Here is a 21,472-nt window from a genome sequence, read left to right as displayed (position 1 = left end):
AGGCAGGAAGAAACTGAATCAGTTTGCTGCCAACAGCCATTGAAGAAGTTACCTTTCTAGCTCAGCAGTGTCTGGATTCAGAGGAATATTTCCAGTGCAGCAACAAAAAACTACTTCAGAGGGTTGCTGTCACCTAACTAGAATATCCTTACCACCCAAGGCTAATGCTTGTGTCCTCCACAGTTGCCACATCACACTGTCTATGAGGTCTACTGCAGTTCACTCATCTAACATAGATGCTAACACATATCAGACTAATCCAGTGTTGCCAAAACTGTTGTATATAGTTTTAGATAATTCAGAACTCTTGCAATTTCTTGTTATTGAGACTGTGTGCCAAGCCCATTGTCAACTCTAGCCCGTATTCCACACAGGTTATACTTTATCATCAATTCCATAGCTTCTTAGTGTGGCCAAAATTTTAGCTCACATTAAGTAATTCCCCTTCCTAAGAGGCTCAAATCTTGTTGTAACAGCACTCCCATCTAACCAATATAGCTACACCAACAGACAGATGTAGAATAGACACAAAAATAACAAGTCAAACTGCTTTACACAGAAAAGCCTTTTCCATTGTGAGTGTGCATTTTAACTACATGAAATCCTATTAATCCAAACAAATCAGCAAGCCAAATTCCTGCTACCGCCTCTGCAGCTCTTACTGCAAGAATGTGTGCTTAGCACAACTTGAAATGTGCATGTCTTATGCCAAAACACCCATCTGCAGTGGAGAAAAAACCTTAGCAATATCTTTGTAGAGCACCTGCATGCTTTATCAACCACCACATTGCAAAAATACAAACTTTCACTAATCCAAGAAGCAGTATGTTCTTTGGAAGGGTTTGAATTCTGCAGATTTAAATGTGTATCAGGACAACAACAAGCTTCCACACTGGAGCCACTTTTCATTGTGGAAATAGCAGTACACGGTATTAATGAAAGTGCCAAGAAAAAAGAAGTATTCAAAGGCTTGTACTTGCCAGTGGAAGACTTGCAAAAGTTACTACTATCCTTAAACATATTTCAGGACTACTGTACTACAGCACCAGCCCTGTGCACCCAAACTTGTAATGAAAACGCTGTGTCAGCTTAGTGACATGGACTGAGCTACCATCACAATACAAAGCACTAGCTAAACATGCTGAGTGGTAGATTTTCACAGGAATAATATCCTCTGAGAAGGACACGTCACGAGGTATCACCAATCTAAACAGCAGGAAGAGAAGACAAGACAGGAACTGGAAAGTAAGCAGACAGATTTGCTGTTTGCTGGGTAAAGCAGTGAACAGAGATACAGCCAAAAGAAAGAAAACAAGCAAGCTGAGAAAACACAAAATCTAACAGTATTTTAAGTCATATGAAGACAGTTTAAATTTAAAGCATGGTGAGATGGAAAGGAGGAAGCCCAGGCTGAAAGAATGTAATGGGGAGACCACATTATTCCAACTGGAATAGGAAAAAGTAAAAGAAACCTACAGCAAATAAAGTACTATCATAATGTTCTGAATGCTTCCTCATAGAAGAAGTTTTGAGGGTCATTTGGCATGATCTAGATGACAGCAATGGAAACAAGACTCATTCCTTATTGCTACTAGCTTTAATGCACAAAGCAGGTTGCTGCAGCCCAGCAAGTGTGCAGGGATCACTGTTGGAGCCAGTGCACAGATTCAGGCTCAAGAAGTGACCTCAATCCCAGAGTGTGCAGAGCAGGACTGACACAGCATATTAGTCCACACCTTGACAGACTACGTGTAACAACATGAAAGTAAGCATGCAACATTTGGAACAGTGACGCAGCGTCAGGGCTCCCAGAAGTCAGGACTCCATCAAGAAGTTTGGCCAAACTCATAACCTTTCAGTGACTTCTGTAAATAGGTGCCACAGCTCAACTCATTGCAGACAGGTCCAACCCACTGCAATTAACAAAACCGACGCCAAGATGAAAGGAGACTACCGCTGTATCCCATTAGTTTTAAGAAGTGTTAAAAGTCAAACTCAAAGCCACATCCAGAAAAACTAAGGCAGCAGAAGCACTTCTTAGGTGTTCAGCATGCACTGCACAACGAACAGATACTTAGATGGGTTTAATTTCTTTTTTAGGGCAGACTGACCTTAATCCATCTTGAATTAGCTCATAATGCTTTCAGAGGGTCCTAAGTAGACCTGTCCAAGAAGCTGCTGTACAAAATAACCACCACAGCTATTCCATACGTCATTTACAAGTGAAAGTGGGGGGAAATTTTGTATGATGAAAATAGGGCAATCACAATTTACTGGTCTACAGTAAAATTTTCAATTATACACAATCAAGATTTGGAGGAAGCCATGCTTTACTGGAGGGTAGGGGTCACAAACTAAAAAGGAACTGATGAAATGTTCTGGGATCTCACCCTCATAGCAGCAGTCAGAGGTCTGGCTCCTACCAGATCAAAGAACTAGCAGTGGTACATTCTAGAAGATGATGAACACTCCAAGCCAACCTCTCAGTCCTAAGATTCAGTGCAAAATTACAGTTCCAAATGACAATTTTATTAGACCTCACAAGCCATAGGGCAGCAGAAGTTAGGAAGTAGCTCACTAAAATTACAGGAGTGATCAGGGAGACCGACATCCACTTACAGCTGGTTTCTTTGCAAGCAGAGGAAGTTATGACAGGGTTTTGCCTTCAGCTTTCACTGTTTCTTACGTCAACAGACATGCAGACATCCATGAATGAGGGTTCTTCCATAGAACTTCATCAGTCAAGCTGGGACAGAGAAATATAGAAACACTCCCCTTGCATAACCAACATGCCTTCCACATTCAGAATCCAATAAAGACCTCAGCAAAACGTTTTCTCACCTTACCTTTCAAAATCTTTGCAAATCTGATCACTCCATTTGGCCTATGAGATTTTCTCTAAACTTTATTATCGAGTTCCTCTCTGTCACAGCTTAATATCTTCCAGCATTTACCATCAGCCCTTCTCTTTTATTTCACCTTGCTATGATTTCCAATCCATAAGCCCTGTTAGTTATTTGTCTCCCCTTAGCCTTGTTCCTCCTGTGCCTTCTTTTCCTTCCACTCTGGCAAAGTACTTTTGAATTTCCTTTACACTTTTCACAGTCCTCATAATGGGGTTGTGGGGATGTATATGCATGTGTTCGGTATTTGCATCCTTCCCTCCCCACCACATTTTGAGCCTGACCCACCTCTGCAGTACCCATTCCACCATCTATTGCGAGACAACACTAATGAAAACTGCCACCAGACCAATTCCCTCCACTACACTTTTCTACTCTTGTACCTCAGAGAAGCCTTGAGATCTGACTCGGTTGGTCTCTGTTGAACCAAAAGACAGACCCTCAAACAGCTTCTGTGTGCAGCACACCAGGAGACATCACATGGATGGGTGCATGCATGCCCACACCAAGAATGCTAATATGAACAATTGTTTGAAAGAAGACAAAGTGTTTCTCCAGCTTAACTGAAACCCACGCCTGCAATCCCAGCTACCTTTGACTCATTCCTCAAACCCTCCCCTCCTCCAGCTTCCATTTGTCTCTGCGCAGAATCTCAGCTGCTCATAAGAAAATTACCAAGTGACATTATTTCCTCTACCTTTTCAACCTTCCCTCCCGCTCCTGCAATCCTTCCCTTAACAGACACAAGCATGCTCCCAGCCCTTCTAAGCACTCCACTGGTCTCTGATTTTTCCCTCTTTTGTATCAATTTCTATCCCTTGCCATTTGTCAGTAATGTGTATGCTCTTCTCCTCCCCCTCACAATACAAATATGCATTAACTTCTTGCATCTCTACATTTCTCAGTGACTCTGGATCACAGTTTGGATGTCTAGGATGAGAAGAGGAAATGCATTGTCCCATATGCCCTTCTCATCGCTAGCTCTCAGACTGTATATGTATATGGACTCCTGGTAGTTACTGTTCTTTTTCTTCTCCAGTATATCTTCCATCTCAACTACTACTGAACCTGCTCTACTTCTAGTGACCCCCTTGCTGGTCAAAACTCATGACTAATAGTCTAACTATTCTCTTTAACTCTTTCTTAGCAAAGGTACTAAGATTTTTGATTCTTCGATTGTTCCTCCCTTGCCTTCTGTGAACGGCTTCTACCTACCACTACCACTCTAACCAACCACAAAGATGCTGAAAGAGACAGCTAAGCAATTATGATTACCACTACAATTTTTTCCACACTCTGCTGCCAGCCCTGAAGTTACCTAATGGGCCACACCTACCTACCCCTTCCCACCTGTTGCTGCAAAACCTGGTGAGTTGAAGCATTCAATATAGCTGAAATTGCACCTTGTTTCAGGCAGCGCTTGAAGCAAGGGGAAGAGACATGAATCAGGTTCCCAGAGCCACAAGAGTAGAACTCAGAAGCCAGGCTACAAGGGAACTCAGAGTCCAGAAATGTTGTATTTGCAGAGGCTGGCTCACAGCTCTTGCTGATTTTGAACGCTCAGAAACATAACTCCTGCCTGCCAGGGTTTCTGGATTACAGCCCACACTGAGCTCAACAGGAGAGTTTGTCAACCTACTGCTCAAGAAAGCAAAACACAGCTTCCTTTAGTAGCACTAACTTTCAACTCTTGCTTAGTTCAAAGCCAGCTCTGAGCTCCTGCAGACACTGGAGACCATTCCCACTTCAGCCACATTCCAGAGGTGGTGGGTGCACTAATTTAAAAGAACAAGGCATGGAGGGACATATATGAGGTACACCTCTGCCTTTGGATCCTGTTTATATTTTCTAATGTACAAAATCTTCTGCTGTCTGCATTTACTCTTGAGTTCTGAGGCAACAAGTTAAAAAGCTAATATGGACTTAACCTAGTGCTCTCATGCTGACTAGAACCTGTGTTTGCTACTGCACAAATGCTTTTTGGCTTCTCTGCTCAGTTTCTCAGTTTACTTCAAGAACTTCCCCATCTCCTGCAAGACACTTAACATGTTCACATTTTCAACAACCCAAAAGCACTGACAAATCCAGCCTTTATGTTTTAGGGAAAGTCTGAAGCCTAAATTTATTTCCTAGGCTCTGCCTTTTACATGGGCATTTTCTAAAACTCCTCCAGGTTCCACACAGAGGGCAACCTATAATGGCTCATGTTAAGGCAAAATACCCAGGGGTAAGATAAACCTACAAGTCAAAAGTAACTCTGAGGAAGCAAGGAAGTTGTCACTTACCCTGGCAAGATCCTCCCATACATCTTCCCCCACAATCAGGAAAAGCCAGCAGACCAGAAGCATAAAACCAAGAGTACCAGCTGAGCAACAATACTATGTGGAGGAAAAAACACTACTGCAGAATCTAATAGCTAACACAACCTTTGATTTGTATGCATTAAGTGATAACAGATCGAGACATTAATGCTCAATTACAAATAAAACACCCAATGGTACAAACCTATCTACCTGCAAAAGGGACCAGGAGATCAGCACATGGCATTCTTACCAGATCCACTATTCAACATACAACTATGTTGCCATAGCAAGAACTTCCTCCATTTTTATGGCAAGGTGGCTATAAAAATGTCTATGAAGATATTCTATACTGGGCGTAACAAATCTGGCTTAGGGTTCGCTTTTTGGTGCTGGGTTCCCCCACCCTCCAACCCATAAAACCCATTATTGAAAACATGACTAATCTCTTCAAAGATGACAGCCAAATGTGGCAGGCCACTGAGGATTCCTACCCCTCTGCACAGCAGATCGCACGGGTTCCTGCCTCCCCTCTGCGCTTTGGAGCGTGGGTAATTTTTTAATTATTTTTTCCCCTTTTAAAAGGAGGCAGCAAGCTCTGGGAAAATACTTTTATGGCTAAGTGAGTTTTACCACCCACAAAGAGACAGGTCCCCAAGGGGCCCTCACCGCCCACAAAAGATGAGCACTTCTGCAAAGCCTTACCCCTTCTGATATAATGATATCTAGAAATTCATCTCTTTAACAATGCACACAAAAGGAATCAGCCTGCACCCTTCACTTTTAAGAACATGATCACCTCTCTCCAATGCCTTTCTGAATCTCAAAGGCAGCTTTAGATTCACAGCCACCAATACAAAGAAAGGCTTACTGGGACAGCTTGCATCAGAAAACACATTATACAAGCTTTCTCCGCTGCAATGCTTGCCTCTTCCATCGTGCAGCACTGGAACAGACTATAGTTTGTGACAGGATGCAAATGGCTGGAAGAACCTCTCCAGCAATGGACCACTGAAGACACCCTATGAAAACTCCTGTACGTGTACCAGGAACTTTGTGACCAGCACTATGATCATAAATTGTCCTTTGCAACTAGGCAATAATTTTGCTAGTTTAAATGCCCCATATAATGGGAAAAAAACCTGCTTCAGCAATCAGTTACCACAAGGTAAATGGTGAACTTTATGTGGCTGGACTTCAAGAAATAAAAACCTCCCAGCATCACTGCTCAAGTATCTATCTTTTTTTCCCCAAGCTAAATTGTTCTGGTATCAGGTTCTGCATCTTTCTATGCATTTTGCCTACTGTATTAAAGGGTGCTTTATCAGAAATCAGAAATCTTTCCCCCACAGACCAATCAAGTAACAACAACTACCTACTACTTTGATTAGCTAAGTACATAAAGCTTATGTCATTCTATAGCTCAAGTTTTCCTCAGCTGATTCTTACTTCAGCTATATTGAGTCCTTCTCAAATGTAGACAGAGAGTTGCATGTGGATTTGAACATCATCTGGAATGATGTCAGTAAGATCATATAAAAAGACAACAGTAGTTTCATACTCCCTGATATTGCCTGCCTACACAAGGTTGTAGAGCTGTAGCATCATGACAGAATTCATGTTCCATTGGTTCACACATAGCTCCCCAAAGCCATTTGCAGAGTCACTACATTGCCCAAAACAAGACTTCAAAAACTGCAAATGGGATACACATTACTGGTCCCAAAGTACCTCATCTCACTCTGGGCTGTAATAATACTCAGTCACAACGGTATCATTGCTTGGATCACCACTGGGAATAAAGCAACTGTAGGAAAAATCAGCCCTCCAAGTAAATAGATTACTGCCACTCTCACACTCCATATTGTAGTATCTACAGTCAGAAGTGGATTGACCCCAGATCCCAAAAACCTGGTTCTCTGAAAGGTCAATAGCAATTGAGAGAGCTTAACAGCTGGTTTGTTTGACATACATCTTGCTTCTGACCCAAATGTTCCATAAAACTGCTGCTTCTTTATCTGTCAAAAATCTCCCCTGTTGTTTCAGCTTAATTCAAGGGCTTCGAGTACCATTGTTCCGATTTGAACAGTCTTCCACAAATGCAATATGAAAGCCTATGAAGTGTTAGTAACAACTCTGCAATTGACCATCACCTCTTCTGGATACACATGATAAAAGTGTAATAAGCATTTCAAGGCTCTATATTTGGGGCCTTTTAACCCTTTACTTTATCACATGGAGGACAGTTGTATACATTGCTCTAACAACTTCTCTCACAAGGCAGCGTAACCAGGGACAACCCACAGCAAACCGTCTCCACAATTCCTGAAATGCAGCCAGCCACAGACAGTATCTGGCACACTTCAGTAAATGCAGGTCTTTACAGCTACTGCTAACCTCAGTGCAGTATCACTTCCACCTACTAGTCAAGAATCCCCTGTCACCTCAGACCTCATCAAGCATCTTCCATGAAGTGGCCTGCACTCACTCTGACCAGAAGAGCTGTGCTCATTCTAATCTCACTTGCAAACAGAATTTGTAAATTATACTCACAATGTACAGCCACTGATCCAGACCAAGTCCTTCTATGGACACTTCTGCTACATAAGCAGGCAACTGTTAGTTTGAAAGTTTGGTAACTTTCAGTTACCAAAGGGAACACCAAACCAGACTCTTGACACAAAATAAATATAAACTCAAGGCAAGTTAGTAACAAAGTAACTCCAGTAACACCTGCTCTCTCAAATAAACCTTGAAAGAGCCAGAAGTCCTCTGCAGTAACAACCACAGTAAGGTTTTATAATAGAATTAGTGGACAATACCAATACATACAACCAGAAGCAGCTGTACCTACTCCTGCAATACAGTGCTTAAGAGAACTGCAACCAACTCTATTCCCACCTACACTGAACCCCAACATCATTCACTGTTCCTGTGTACTCAGTCCATTCCGAAAATCACTGAAGACTGAGTGGAAAGGACCTCTGAGATACCCTAGACCATTCCCCTGCTCAGAGCAGGGTGAATTACAGCAGGTTACTGGGGACTATCTCCAGTCAAATTTGGGTATCTCCAAAGATAGAGACTCCATAATCTCCACAGGCAAACTGGTCCAAAATTTTTTTGTGACCACTCTCACCAAAAAAGTTTTCTTGAGTTTAAATGGAATTTCAGTTCACGTCCATTGCCTTTTGTCCTTTCACTGGGCATCCCTGAAAAAGAGTCTGGTTCTCTTGATTTCCCCAAGTTATTTATACATATTGACAAGATCCAGTCCAAGCCCTCTCTCCTCCAGGCTGAAGAGTTCCAGGCTGAGTATCTCTCAACCTATTCTCTCAAGTCAGTCTGCAAACCCTTACTCATCTTTGTGGCCCTTCACTGCTCTTACTCTAGTATGTCCAGACCTTTCTTGCACTGGAGTCCAGAACTAGACGAAGTACTACAAATGTGGCCTTACCAGGCCTGAAGAAAAAGATGACCTCCCTCAATCTGCTTGCAATGCTCTTCTTAATTCAACACAGCACGCTGATGGCCTTAATTTCTGAAGGGCACATTTGCTGGCTCATCTTCAATTTGCTGTCCACAGAACCCCCAGGTCATTCATTGCAAAGCTGCTTTCCAGACAGAAAGTCCACAGCCTCTACTGGTGCATGGGGTTATTTTCCCCCAGGTGTAGGACTTGGCATCTCTCTTCACTGAACTTAATGATATTTGCTGGTCCATTTCCCAGTCTATGAAAGTCCCTCTGAACAGCAGTATAACTTTCTGGTTCATCACCTACTCCTCACAGTTTTGCTGTGGATGCACTCTGATCCATCATCCAAGTGATGAATCAAGATCTCCTCTCCTAGATAACATCCTTTCTGCCATCAGAGCAGGATGCAGACTGCCTAATTTTAGCCATCTAAGTAACCCACAGCAGAAAAGTAGTCTTCCAAAACTCCCTATCTAATCACTGTTAAATATACTGGCAGCTCCACAGAAGATTCAGAGCACCTCATTTCAGCTTACTTCAGGGGATGAATCCTCAGAGCAGAGGCTTCTTTTTCTCTGCAAACTACACAGGAAGCTTGGCCTCCCAAGTCAGATGACCCCAAACTTACAGTGTAGATACCTCCCATAGTGCACGTAGCTGTGGATTCTTATTTCGAGTTGACTCAGTCTTCTCAATTAACACATTCCCAGACTTAGCAGATTGTGATAAACTATGGCTTGAGTTATAGAAGCATAAAGGAAAGACAAGAACAAAAAGGACTGAGCAACAGAAGGCTTTAAAGTGCTAATAGCACAGTTTTGACTCCTTAGCTCCCCTTTACTGTGCAATATTTAAGAGACTCATGGAAAATCCCCAGGTCTCAGGTGTGAAGGTTCTTTGCATCCAAAGATGTTAATCCACAAAATTCATTTCAGAAATTAAAATGATTTTGGAATCACTCAAGCCTTCAGAGTACTCCAGTCTCTGGTAGCAAATGGAGAATAGCATCTTACAAGGGTTGTGATGCAAGTTCATTCCATCTGCCCTATAATCTCTAGTGCTTTGCATTCTTAATGTCCCAACCAAAGAATCCAAACTGTAGCTGTTCACACATGTAAACAGAGAAGTCTTTGTGACCACAGAGCATGTCTGTTGCTAAGTGGAAGATGCAAGTCAACAGAGACACAGAGCAAGCAGGGCATAATAAGCAGACAGCCAGGTTAAAGTTATTCCATACAGAAAGTACCCTGACGCTTTCTGGCTGTTTTTGTGTATGACAGCGTACAGCAGGAGCGGACATCAAAATAAGGATGAGTAACTGCTCAGACTCCCAATGCAGAATTTGATTTTTTGAATGTTAGGGAAAGGGTAACAGGAAACAACACACACAACCTCTTCCACCACATAAATGCATATGTTAATGGCTTTCTCTTAAAACTACCTATCACCCACTTTCAGGAGACATCTAGGCAGACAGAACTAAATTCCATTTAGCTCAGGAGTATTTATCCGCATCAAAAACGAATGCCACCAGCTTAGGAACATTTGTGGGGATTTTTGCACGGGACTAGCATTTCAGAAGAGATTGCCTGTAGGTCATTCAAAGGCTAATTGCATCAACTACCTATCAGCCTTCACTGTGCCAAGGTACAACAATACAGGATGACACAGATCACAGCTCCAGAAAAGAGGCAGCTGGACTGCCAATTAAAGCACAGAGCCGGAAAAAACAAACTCACTGGTATCTTGCAATACAGGGAAAAATTACTAAAGTACTATAAAGATGGACTTGCTGGGAAGGACACAGCATCTGTGGATCAGCTTCTTATCCCAGTGTCACCACAGAGTTGTGTATTATGAGTTGTTTTCAAGACTGTTTTTTTAAGCATTAACAAACTGTCTTCTACCTTCTGGGAGAGGGATTTAATTTAAAGAATGTGTGCTAAAAAGTTCACCTTCTGATCAAAATCATGATGTGGTATAATCCTGTAGCCACAGCTACAGAATCCATGAACTGGAAGTCAAGAAGGGATCTAACACTATGAATGATTTTATTCTGCACATAGGACACTGAGCTACCAGGAGATTTTATTTATGAGATACTCTACTGTAATTGAGCAGCAACATTAAAAACTTTGATGGTTGAAAGTTGGTCTAGGGAAACACCAGCTGTTGAGAGACAAAGGCAGATAAGAGCTGAGGTGCAGCAGCTAACCTTTGTGAAAGCTCAAGGGCTGCAAGTGTGTTTTTAGAATACACAAAATAAATTTAAAAGTGGACACTTAGATAAGAGGATGTCAGGCAATTAAAGTCTTCACCACATTTCCAAAATCCTACTATCTTCAGAAACTTAAGTATCACATTGAAGAAACCAACATCTCTGAGGATACCTCTCACCAGTCCCATGAAGGGACGCTCTCCTCATTCCCTCCTGTAAGAAGTTCATTTATTTGCAATTCAGCCCTACAGCCTCTTTTTTTCCTTACATTTCCGCATGAAAGGCTGCACTCTCAGGGAAATTGTAAACTGTTCTCAAGTCTGTGATGAAGGTAACAGGTGTCTATAGCTCTCAAGTTGCAGAAGACTCTGAGGCAGATTTTAAGCCTCTTATATCACTTAGTGTCCACTGACGTAGATCACAGAAAGACCATGAAAATAATATTACTCAAAGGTTCACATCTTTCCATATTTAGCAGTATCAAATAGACTTATAACAGAAACACGCAGCACAGAAAGCCACACAGCTATTTTCATTGATTCTATTATTCTACAGAACTGTCTACTGTGAAAAGCAGGATTAGATCAAGACACAAATTCAAATTCACACAGTTGTCTCGGAAGAAAAGGCAGAAGCAAGCCAATATCAATAAGCCAGTGATGGACATCTAAAGGTACAGATTCAGAATAACACTCAAATCTCAGGGAACTGTACAGAAAATACATAACTACTAATACTGAGAAAGACATGGGTACATCAGAGACAACTGGTAATGTGTCTTCCCATCAACTTTTGCTGGCCTTCTGGAGCTCTGAAGTTATCTGTGTTTTACCCTGCACAGCTGTGCATCACTAAAAGCACATTTGAGGGATGGGAGCATCTCAGAACAGAATTAACAGCACTGTGTACATGGCAGAACAAGATTAGGTCAAGATGACTTGAGCCACAGAAGGCAATCACACCTGAAATGCTGGAGGAACTGGAGATCTGCCTTCAACATGGTTTTGAAGCCTTTTATCATGATCACTTCTCTTACTACAGCAGAAGTGAAAGGGCTAACTCTACCTGCAATGGCAATCAATACTCTGTGCAACTGCATGTACCACAGGCTCACCTATATCCATTTAGGGGGCTTTAGCTTAGAGCCATTCACTTGTGAACATTAGCCCTAAACACAGCTAGAGTGATTAACAGATTGGGAATGTGCACCAGGAGGCACCTTAACTAGTGCGTGTCACTGGTGAGAGGCCACCACCATCATTCTTATTAGGAGAACTATCATATCCTCAATCACATCCTTCCTGTTCCAGAAGGTTCACATTTATCCATCTTAACTAATTTTCACCATGATGGAACTTCACACACGCTAACAATCGTGTGTTAGCAGTTGCTGACTGAAGTATAGAAATTCACTAGAAGACACATGACTTTGAATTCTCCCAGGAAGTAAAGCTTTGAAGAACAGCATAGCTTATTGGATTTTGGGAAACAACACCCAAACATCACACTTTCAAGTTCTAGACTCCCATTAAAGGGATCAAATGTTTCTTAGCTTCATCGATAGCCTCAGCCCTACTCCAGTGCAAAAAGGCTACACACAGCTTGCTTTGGCAACTCCAGCAGAGATATCCAAAGCTGAAACATCATTCCTCTTGTGGCAGGCTATATGCTGAACAGGTGTGAGATATGAAAAAATCTGTAACCAAGCTCATTGTTTGACTACATGTAAGCATTCAGTCTGAATTTATTACCCTGAGATAGCAACAAAATCACTCAGAAAATGTAAATGTAGAATTTGTATCACTCAGCCCTTAAGCCCTGCTGAATCTGGATCTCCCCAGAAGGTGAAAGACTCAGAGAAACTGTGCTGGATTGTGTTTAAACAGATGAAAGTCTGGTGGCAAAACCAGAATAGATAAACATGACCTATGACCATACAAGGAAAAATACTTTGTTTGTTGAGATACACATAACTGAATAGAAGCCTATTAAAACAAATTGATGCAAGACAGAAGCATTTCACAAAGCTAGGTAACTCTACCATAAACTTTCATCTGCAGGTCTCTGAATTAGTAACAGAAATGCCGACAAAATGGCATTTGTGTCAATTTTTAAAGCCTCCTGCAAAGTTCCTTGGGAAACACTGATTCTCTTCTTCCCTTAAGCTTCCACTGAACTGAAACTAAAGCCTTCTTTGTTTCACTATACCATTAGCATGTCTCTGTCCATCCCAAAGCAGTCAATTACTATAAAGCCTGAGGCAAAAGTTCACAGAGGGGAATATGAGGTCACAAGCACTTCAGTGGCAATGATACAAACCTTTTCTTTTATATGTATCTACTGATTTTAAAAAAATATATTAAAATGGACATCCTGGTCTGTGCTACCAGATGCCAAAAAATCTCTATAACTTGGCCATCACAACAGTGTCCTGCTTCACAATGCAACTTAGGACAAAGAGAAATTTATTAAAAAAACAAACAAAAATATCAAACCAAAAACAAGTAATAAATGAACCAAAGAAACAAACAAACAACAAATGCAAACAAAACAGTGGACAGAAATACTCCGCTTACAGAAACATTTCAAAAAAGCAGTACAAGGTAGTAAACACAATGCTGGGCTGTGTGTTCCTTGTGCATATTAATACTGCTGAGCTCTGCAGCAGTACTAACTCCCACTAGAAAGGGTGTAAACTCCTCCCCCAGAACATCTCTTTGGTATCTCCTGGGAAGTGTAGAAAGGGGAAAAAAAATTAAAAAAAGAAGGGAAAAGAAAACCAAACCAAAAATCAAAACCCCACTCTGTTGGCCCACAAATGGCAGAGAACCCAAAAGACTCTAAGACTGAAGTGGCTCAAAGATGCAGTATTACACCTATACTGCCACATGCAATCAATCAGCCATATGAAGTGAGAAACCAAAATATATTTACTGCTTTCATCACCACGTTAGCAAACAACCACTTCAAATGGCTTTCACTGTATGGGTGTTTCCTTGGAGACCACAACTCCATCACTCAGGGCAGTTCACCAAGGAGCGGAGAGTGTAGAGGGTGGCTTGCATCCCACACTACCAAGAGCCTTAAAAGAGCTGCCAAATGAACTCTCAGATTTCTTGATAAGTCTTGAAATAAAGGGGAATATGGAAGACTGAAAAATATGCTAGTGTTATACCAGTATTTTAAAAGGTTGAAATAGGATGAGACTGTCAGTCTTGTCAACCTGACATTGATTCCAGACAAAATAATGAAAAAGCTGATATAAGACTCAGTTAATAAAGGATTAAAGGAGGACAGTGTAATTACTGCCAATCAATGTAGACTTTACAGAAAAATATAACTTGTCAAACTACCAACACTTTTTGGTGTGATTACAAGTTTCAATGCTAAAGGTAACAATGTTGATGTAATATATTTTCACATGGTGTTTTACTTGATGCCAGAAAGCACAGTGATGCAGCATTCTGTATCAGCTGAGAGATCTGAACTGCATCAGGAGATAAGGAGGCAGACAGGTGCTTCTGGGGGGAGTTGCTGTTCCAGTGCTCCATGCAAATTAGGCTGCTGGCATGGGGATCTCTCTGTCTGTCATGTTGACTGGTATCACTTCATTCTCCCCCTGGGCTCCCACCTACTCTACCCATCTGTTGCCACCTTCCCCATGCTTTGCCTGCAAGAGCCTCGGCACAGGGATGGCCAACAGTCCCCTGACTAGTACAAAGGGCTCTGATTTGACCTAAGCTCTGCCTGGCATGTCAGTCCCTCTGCCCAACCCACTGTGTTGCTGTGCTAGTCCATCTGCAGAAATAACCTGTAAGTTTTAGGGGTTCATTAAACCTGACTCTAAGGGTTTAGTCTCAGGGCAGTCTTCCCTAGTGTGCAGCGACTGTCTGTGTAACACTTGCATGAGAATGACACTTAAACAACAGAAAGCTGTTCACATAGAGAGCTGAAAGTAAATGGACAGAACCTGACAGCAAGAGCTCTGACATTAAGAAATTTAGTCAGCGCACCACAGTAATTCACACACTAAGATCTCCATCTGCTCCTTTGAATTCCTCTCAGCATATAGCAGTAAATGGGGCAGTGGACAGGAGCAGAAGTATAATTGGATGTATTTTCTCAAACAGCAGCTCTCACTCATACTTGATCACAGAAGTCTACTGCCAGTTTTTAGAAAACTGTCAGGTTAGCAATACAGGGTTTTTTTGTATCTCTTCTCAAATGCTGTAGAGGTTATGTAAGAAATACATTTGGCATTTTTGCACTTAAACATAATTCAAAAATGTCAGTCTGGATGGTAGAATGAAGCAATTCAAAGCATTCAGGCTTACATTAGCCTGTGTTAATGGGAAAATAAATGATTGATTTTTTCCTCAGCCAAGGCAGTCAACCTCACCCAGAACTACCAGGCCAGGGTTAAAGTACTTTTGAGTTTGAATAGAGGTTTTTCACCATGATACTGAAGAAAAAGCTACCACAAGCCCTGGCACAGACTAAATATAAAGGAAAGTACACTATCAGCACTGTAACTTTCAATGTCTCTGACATTGAAATGACAATGCTGCTGACCAGCGTAACAAGTATAAGAAATTCTTTGGCTATTCCACAACTGCAACTTCATCTTCTAGTTCGTGCCTGTCATGCCTCCACCTAGTATTTGCAATTTCAACTCTCCTTTTTTCTGCAACATATGTACAAGTTTTTGAGCATGGACATAAAAGAACATTTTGAAATCTGAAAGCATGGGTAAATGAAACCAAATATTAAAACAACATAAGCAGCTAGTGCATTGGAAGAATTAAATTTATATTTAAGTCAATAAAAGCATTTACTGTGGAATCCCAGCCATTCCAGTGTGAGATTCTACAACACTGCCAGAGCCAAGGAACCTTGCTTTACGAAGCCTCAGCACAGCATCATGCAGAAAAGATTGATCTTGTTTTTGAAACTACCATGATTACAATTTCTGCCCTCCTTTGTTATTCTTGGCATACATGCAAGAAACAGCAAGCTTGTGTGTTTTGGGACTCAAATTCCCCAAAAAGTGTAGATGAAAAAGCCAGGTTATTTCCCAGCCTCAATGGAACAGGCAACGTACAAGGAGGCCTGGAGGAGGGATGAAGGCAGATGTCTCCAGCAAAGCTGGGCGACACAAGAGTTCTGCAGTGTTGCCTGGCAGCAAGTAATTATCTGCCAGTGTGCTGCTTCCACGTGCCAACAGCCAAAGCCCACACAGGCAGCAAGCACAGGGAAGTACATGCGTCAGCTAACGCTACAGGTTAGCTCCACTGTTTCCTACAGGATACAAGCAGAGGTGCTTTGGATGAGAGTTTGGCTGAGTTCCTACGATTATTGCAACAGCACTAGGAACCACTCAACTCAAAATGTCCAGGGAGACAGAAGTCTGGAAGATTATGGAAATCTATTACCAAAGGCAAGATCACTGCCATACTAAACCAGCACTGCAAACCTGGCAATAGTACTACCCCAAAATGATTGGAAAAACTCCAATAGAAACAGCTTAGATAAATCCTGTAAAAAATAAATGGCTTAGGCATTGTTGATTGTGCCTTAGGATAAGGTCAAGGGTCATGCAGCCTCTTGAGAAACCTGTCAGCACTCCTTTCAGTGATGGTCCTGTGATTACCTAAAGGAAGAAGGAAAACCACATCCCAATCTACCTGTCCATACATCATCTCTTGTTCTTCCCCAAGCTCCAAAATTACTCCCCCACACCGGGGTTAATTACAGAGCAACTCAGACCCAGCCAAAAAAGACTCACCCTCAAGATATGTGTCATCCATAACCATCTCATTCATGAACTGCCAGACTGCCATACTCCTCCTCCTCTTTCCCCCACCTCCGCTTGCCCTCTAAGGCTCCCAAATGCCTGTGTGCTGTATGTGGTGGCAGCTGAGTTTTTTAATATGCACTTATTAAGATCCTAATTGAATCCCACATTGCCTTGTGTGCGTCTTCCTAGCCGGAACATGAACAAGGCACCCTATAATTCAATTAGAAGGACCAGCAGCAAACTGATCATTAGTCTGTCAGGTTGTTTCAAAAAAGACATCTAGGAATAGGGAAAGAAGTTAAATAGAGAATTGTTAACACCCATCCCCAATTCATGCAGTTACATATACCTGAAGCATGGAATCTGCACTGCTCAAGCACTTGAATGACAGCTTACTATATCAATCCAACAGTCCTTCCTTTTGTTTCAGACAACTCAAATAGAACCTAAACTCAAATAGAACCTCAAAAGTTGGAATTAATTTTCCTCATCAATCCTTCTCTGCTCAGATTCATAAGAAAACACCACTAGTATACATGACTACTGCAAACAAGGAAATCTCATTACCTGCCAAGACCCTGTTGACAGAGGAATGAGTGGCTAAGCCAGGCTGTCCCCGTTCATGGAAAATCCCAGCATAAGGCAAGTACTCTGGCAGCAAGAAGCGTCTGCAAAACAAAAAGAGTAAATCATGGAGAAAGCCATCCTGTGTACTACAGCCCTGAAGAGCAACTACAATTACTTTGAGGAAATGTGACCACATTCCAGCAGACTACAGTAGAGAGAAGGCTGGAAGCCTTTGCTTAGCCAACCTCTTCCCTGCTTCAAACAAAAAATAAATTAGAGATTAGATCCTCCCCTGATCGATATGGCTGCAAAGATCAACTCTAAACAAATCCTCTATCTCCCACAATAGTTTCCTAATCTCAAACCAGCACACTGTGCTGAGAATATCTGATCAGATTCTTTTCTCCTCCTATTCTGTCTTCACACTGTGACCTCAACCTGTAAGTGAAAAGCACTAAGACCATGCTATCTTTCAGATATCACAGGATAAGCAGCTCATACCAACATGCCATCCCAGGAGTCCTAGAACCTGCAAACCAAGGATAAAGAAGCCCTGTGCAAGAAAAGGAATCCACCTGAAAGCACCAGAGAGCTGTACTGCAACTGGTACCTCCAGGATTCCCACACCTTTTGCTCTTAGGCATAGATGCCTTACCTTGGGACAAAGCGCCCCAGCGACGGTGCAGACATGCGGGCATTCCGGGGAGCTCGGTGCCTGGATCGGTCTCCATTGTCCCTTCAACAAAAGAAAGAAAATCACTGTACATTAAAAATACTTTGTAATAAAGTATTTTCCAAGAAAACAAAACACTGGTGACATCACCTAGTCAACCTAACTATGCTACAGAGATTCAATGGTTCTTATGCTTCCAATATTCTAAATTCATACAAGTAACTGTACCAAACCCTCTTGACAGTTTTATATGAGGGTAACCTTAAAGTCCTCCTTCTTCACTGTTTGACAATGTCTCAAAAGTATCAACAAAACCATAGAGACTCAATGAATCAATGTCAGCACCTGAGCAAATGAAAGAGAAACCTCAGAATTTTGACCGGAAGAGCAAAAGGCAAGCTCACCTGAGTCCTGAGAAGAACCTTCTGTTAGCCAAAGAGATCTGTTAAAGTTCACACCTTTATTCCCAGAAGTGCAAGCAAAAGAGCGTAATCAGCAGACTATTCTTTTGTGTTCCTTCCCTGAAGGTCCAGTTTAAGTGCAATCAGATCTTAAAACTATCTCACTTTTCATAAGTTTTTCCAGTTAAATCAGAAATGCTAAGTTGTATCAGACAAAATTGCACCTCCTTTACAACACTTCATTCTGTTTCACAATAAATATCTGGGCCTTGGGGAATGAGGGGAAAGGGTCTAGCATCTATTATCCTACAGCAGACACAGGAAGGCACTTCCCCAGGAGGGCAGTGCAACACTGAACAGGCTACAAAGAAAGGCTGCAGAGCTGCTATCCCTGTAAATCTCAAGATAGGAGCTAGACAAACTCATGGATGGCCCAGTCTGATTTGGATAATGACAGCTGTACAACAAGAAGGAGTTCAAACTGGAGGACCTTTGGAATCCCCATCACACAAAATTCCTGATACTGCATTCCTAAGCCACAAGGGGTCCTGTAATTATACAGCACTAAAACCGCAAGGAAAATAATGAGACTCCATTAGTGACTCTCAAGTTCTGAAAGAGACCTTGACAGTGCTTTCTTCTCTGTTCAGAAATTTACTCTCTGTATGACCTTGCACAAGTAACAAGTCTGCTCTCCCTGAATTCTGAATCCCTATCTGTAGCTGCAGTGCTGTCTCCTTCCCAAGCAGTTGTGGGGAGAATATTACTTGCAGAGCCTTGAAATCACTAGGAAACTAAATATTCCTTATGCAACGCACTAGCAGCACATTTCTAACCCACTCCAGCAAGCTGTGCATTTTATAATTATTTTTCGTTTTGCTTTTTTAAAGTCAGTGAGCAAGAAACGTGGGCTGAGAAGAAAGTCTATTACGTGGCTGTTTCCCACACACTTGAGGAACCCAGGAACACAAAAGCAGAGGTTCTTCTGCAAAGCTCATTAGCATTTCAAGCTATTTCACCAAAATCAAATCTAAATCCAAGCTCAAAGCTTCCATTTCTCCTCCCCCTGTAGATGCAGCATTTGCAGTTCACAGCCAAAGCCACGCCTCACCCTCATGATTTTGTGTAACCAGCAGAGTTCCTGAGATCAGAAATGTAAAAGCTACTGCTGTTCTTTTATCACAGGCCTCCAGCCTATTAAAATGCAGATCAATAACAGAAGGAATCCTGCAAACTTGAGTGCTGACATATCAACTTTTGTTGCTAAAGAGAAAAGGCCAAAGGAAAAAGAAGTGTCATGTTCCAGATCTTGCCACAGACACTAAGAACCAGCAGAAAACAAGAATTACTTTTTAAAAACCTCCATGTGGCAGCTTTTGAAACAATACTGATATGCAACCCTGGGAGAATAGCAACAAAACTGTTTTCAGGGTTTGCATCTACTTTGAACACTTACTAGAATTGGAAGATACTTTTGAAATGGACAAATATCAGGAAGAGGAACAACAGCAAGACAGAACTCTCCAGCTGAAGAGAATCTCTGCAGCAGGTTTCAAAAGGAATGAAGAATTAGCTTCAGTAAACAAAAGGAGATAAAAGGGCAAAGCCTACAGACTGAATCAAGACACCTAAAGGAACTAATTAAAGTTTTTCTAATTGCCACTACCCACAGGTCTTAGCCTCCACAAAAACATTTTCAGACACGTTTTTTAACCAAGGCAACTTTCTGATGTGAGAAGTCCATCCTGTACTTCCCTATTGATTTACTGTGCACACAATCTCCCGACAATATGGAAAAATACCTGAAAAAGTATAGACAAGGTTTTTTTTTTTTCATTTTTCACCATGACAGAGACAGCCTCTACTAATTCAAAAGAAAGACATGTATTTTTAACATTCCCTTAAAAAAAATTAAAACCCACATCCCAATGGCCACCTGCCCTATAACTCAGACTTCAGGGAGTAAGAAACAGTGGCTATCTTTCAAGAATGCTAGAATTCCTATTTACTCTAAGTAGAAGTGTAAGATACACTCCCCTGGGAGTGAAGAAGAATATTACTAAACATTGCTCTGAATTACTAATTTATAGAGTCATTTATAGCTAAACTCCCATGCTCAATAACTACATGCAAGAGCGTCTAGTCTAATGTTGCAAAGCTAGACAGCTGATATTACCCTGGTACTGGCTAAAGATTATTTCTGCACCCTCTAGAAAGGAAAATAAAAAAACACCCTACAGATCAGTGAAAATGGGTGGCACTTTGTGTTATTTCTGTACCATATACAGCCTGCTGACAGAGGGAGGAGAGCAGATGTTAGCACACCACAGTGCCAGCATGAAGCACTCCAGCAAGAAATGAGAAGTTTCCAAGGCTCCCTAAAGCACTGATGAAGATCTAATGCTCTGCTTTCTATTTAGTGTCAACTACCTACAGATTCATTAGCTAATGATTCACAGTGGATAGTTTAATTAACACTACCTGCAGAAGTGGAAAGCAAATCCCTCAGTGTGTGTGTGTGTCTCCGTCTAGATAAAAAAAAGCCTCTTCTATAAAGCAAGTCAATAACCTTGCTAAAGTAAATGAAATAAACCACAGCAAGGTGACAAGGGAAACATAATACTCTAATTATTAACAGACTAATTTGTCTCAGCAGGAAAATGGCAAGAACCAAAAAATGGTCAAAATAACTTGTAAGATCTCGCTCAAAATTCAGGTTATTCATCATTTATTCAGATACCATGGTGGGACAAATCAAAACAGTGATGTGGAGATTAAGAGTTGGTAGGGGAGAAATAGTATTAACACTAACCTACAATGGAGCATGAAAAGAAAGCAATTCTGAAACATTCAAGAGAATTATAGACATTTAATAGGGCATAAGAAGGATGCAAGTTTATCCTAAACTGGGTAAGACAGTGAAATCCCCTTGGTTTCTTCTTCTATTGCCTTGCTTGATTGTCGAGAGAAAAATTGACTAGTGCAAATTTAATGGACCAGCAATGCCAGCTCTGAAAACAGAAAGAGACATAAAATTTTGCATCCTAAAGTTTGGAGAAGAAGGCATTTGTTTTCATCTGGTAACTTGGCTACTGCATTAATAACAGTGGATACAGAAGACAGTAAGGACAAAAAAAT

The 21,472-nt window shown here is 41.5% G+C and overlaps 1 protein-coding gene across 4 annotated transcripts in view; it reads right to left on the bottom strand.

Moving 5' to 3' along the window:
• AMBRA1 (autophagy and beclin 1 regulator 1) overlaps window positions 1–21,472 on the bottom strand; it is a 129,027-nt gene that overhangs the window by 61,156 nt on the left and 46,399 nt on the right. For 3 of the 4 annotated variants that reach the window (XM_015631382.2, XM_015631384.2, XM_033514902.1), the window contains 2 exons: window positions 17,916–17,999; window positions 17,261–17,361 (listed from right to left, as the gene is read on the bottom strand). In XM_015631382.2, coding sequence (XP_015486868.1) covers window positions 17,261–17,361; window positions 17,916–17,999 — 185 coding nt within the window. The remainder of the gene's footprint in view (window positions 1–17,260; window positions 17,362–17,915; window positions 18,000–21,472) is intronic. The other variant, XM_015631383.2, reaches the window with a different exon arrangement.

Source organism: Parus major, chromosome 5, assembly GCF_001522545.3.
Source record: "Parus major isolate Abel chromosome 5, Parus_major1.1, whole genome shotgun sequence".
NCBI lineage: Eukaryota > Metazoa > Chordata > Aves > Passeriformes > Paridae > Parus > Parus major.
The sequence above is the reverse complement of the archived record's forward strand: the minus strand, read 5'-3'. Positions and strand labels throughout refer to the sequence as shown.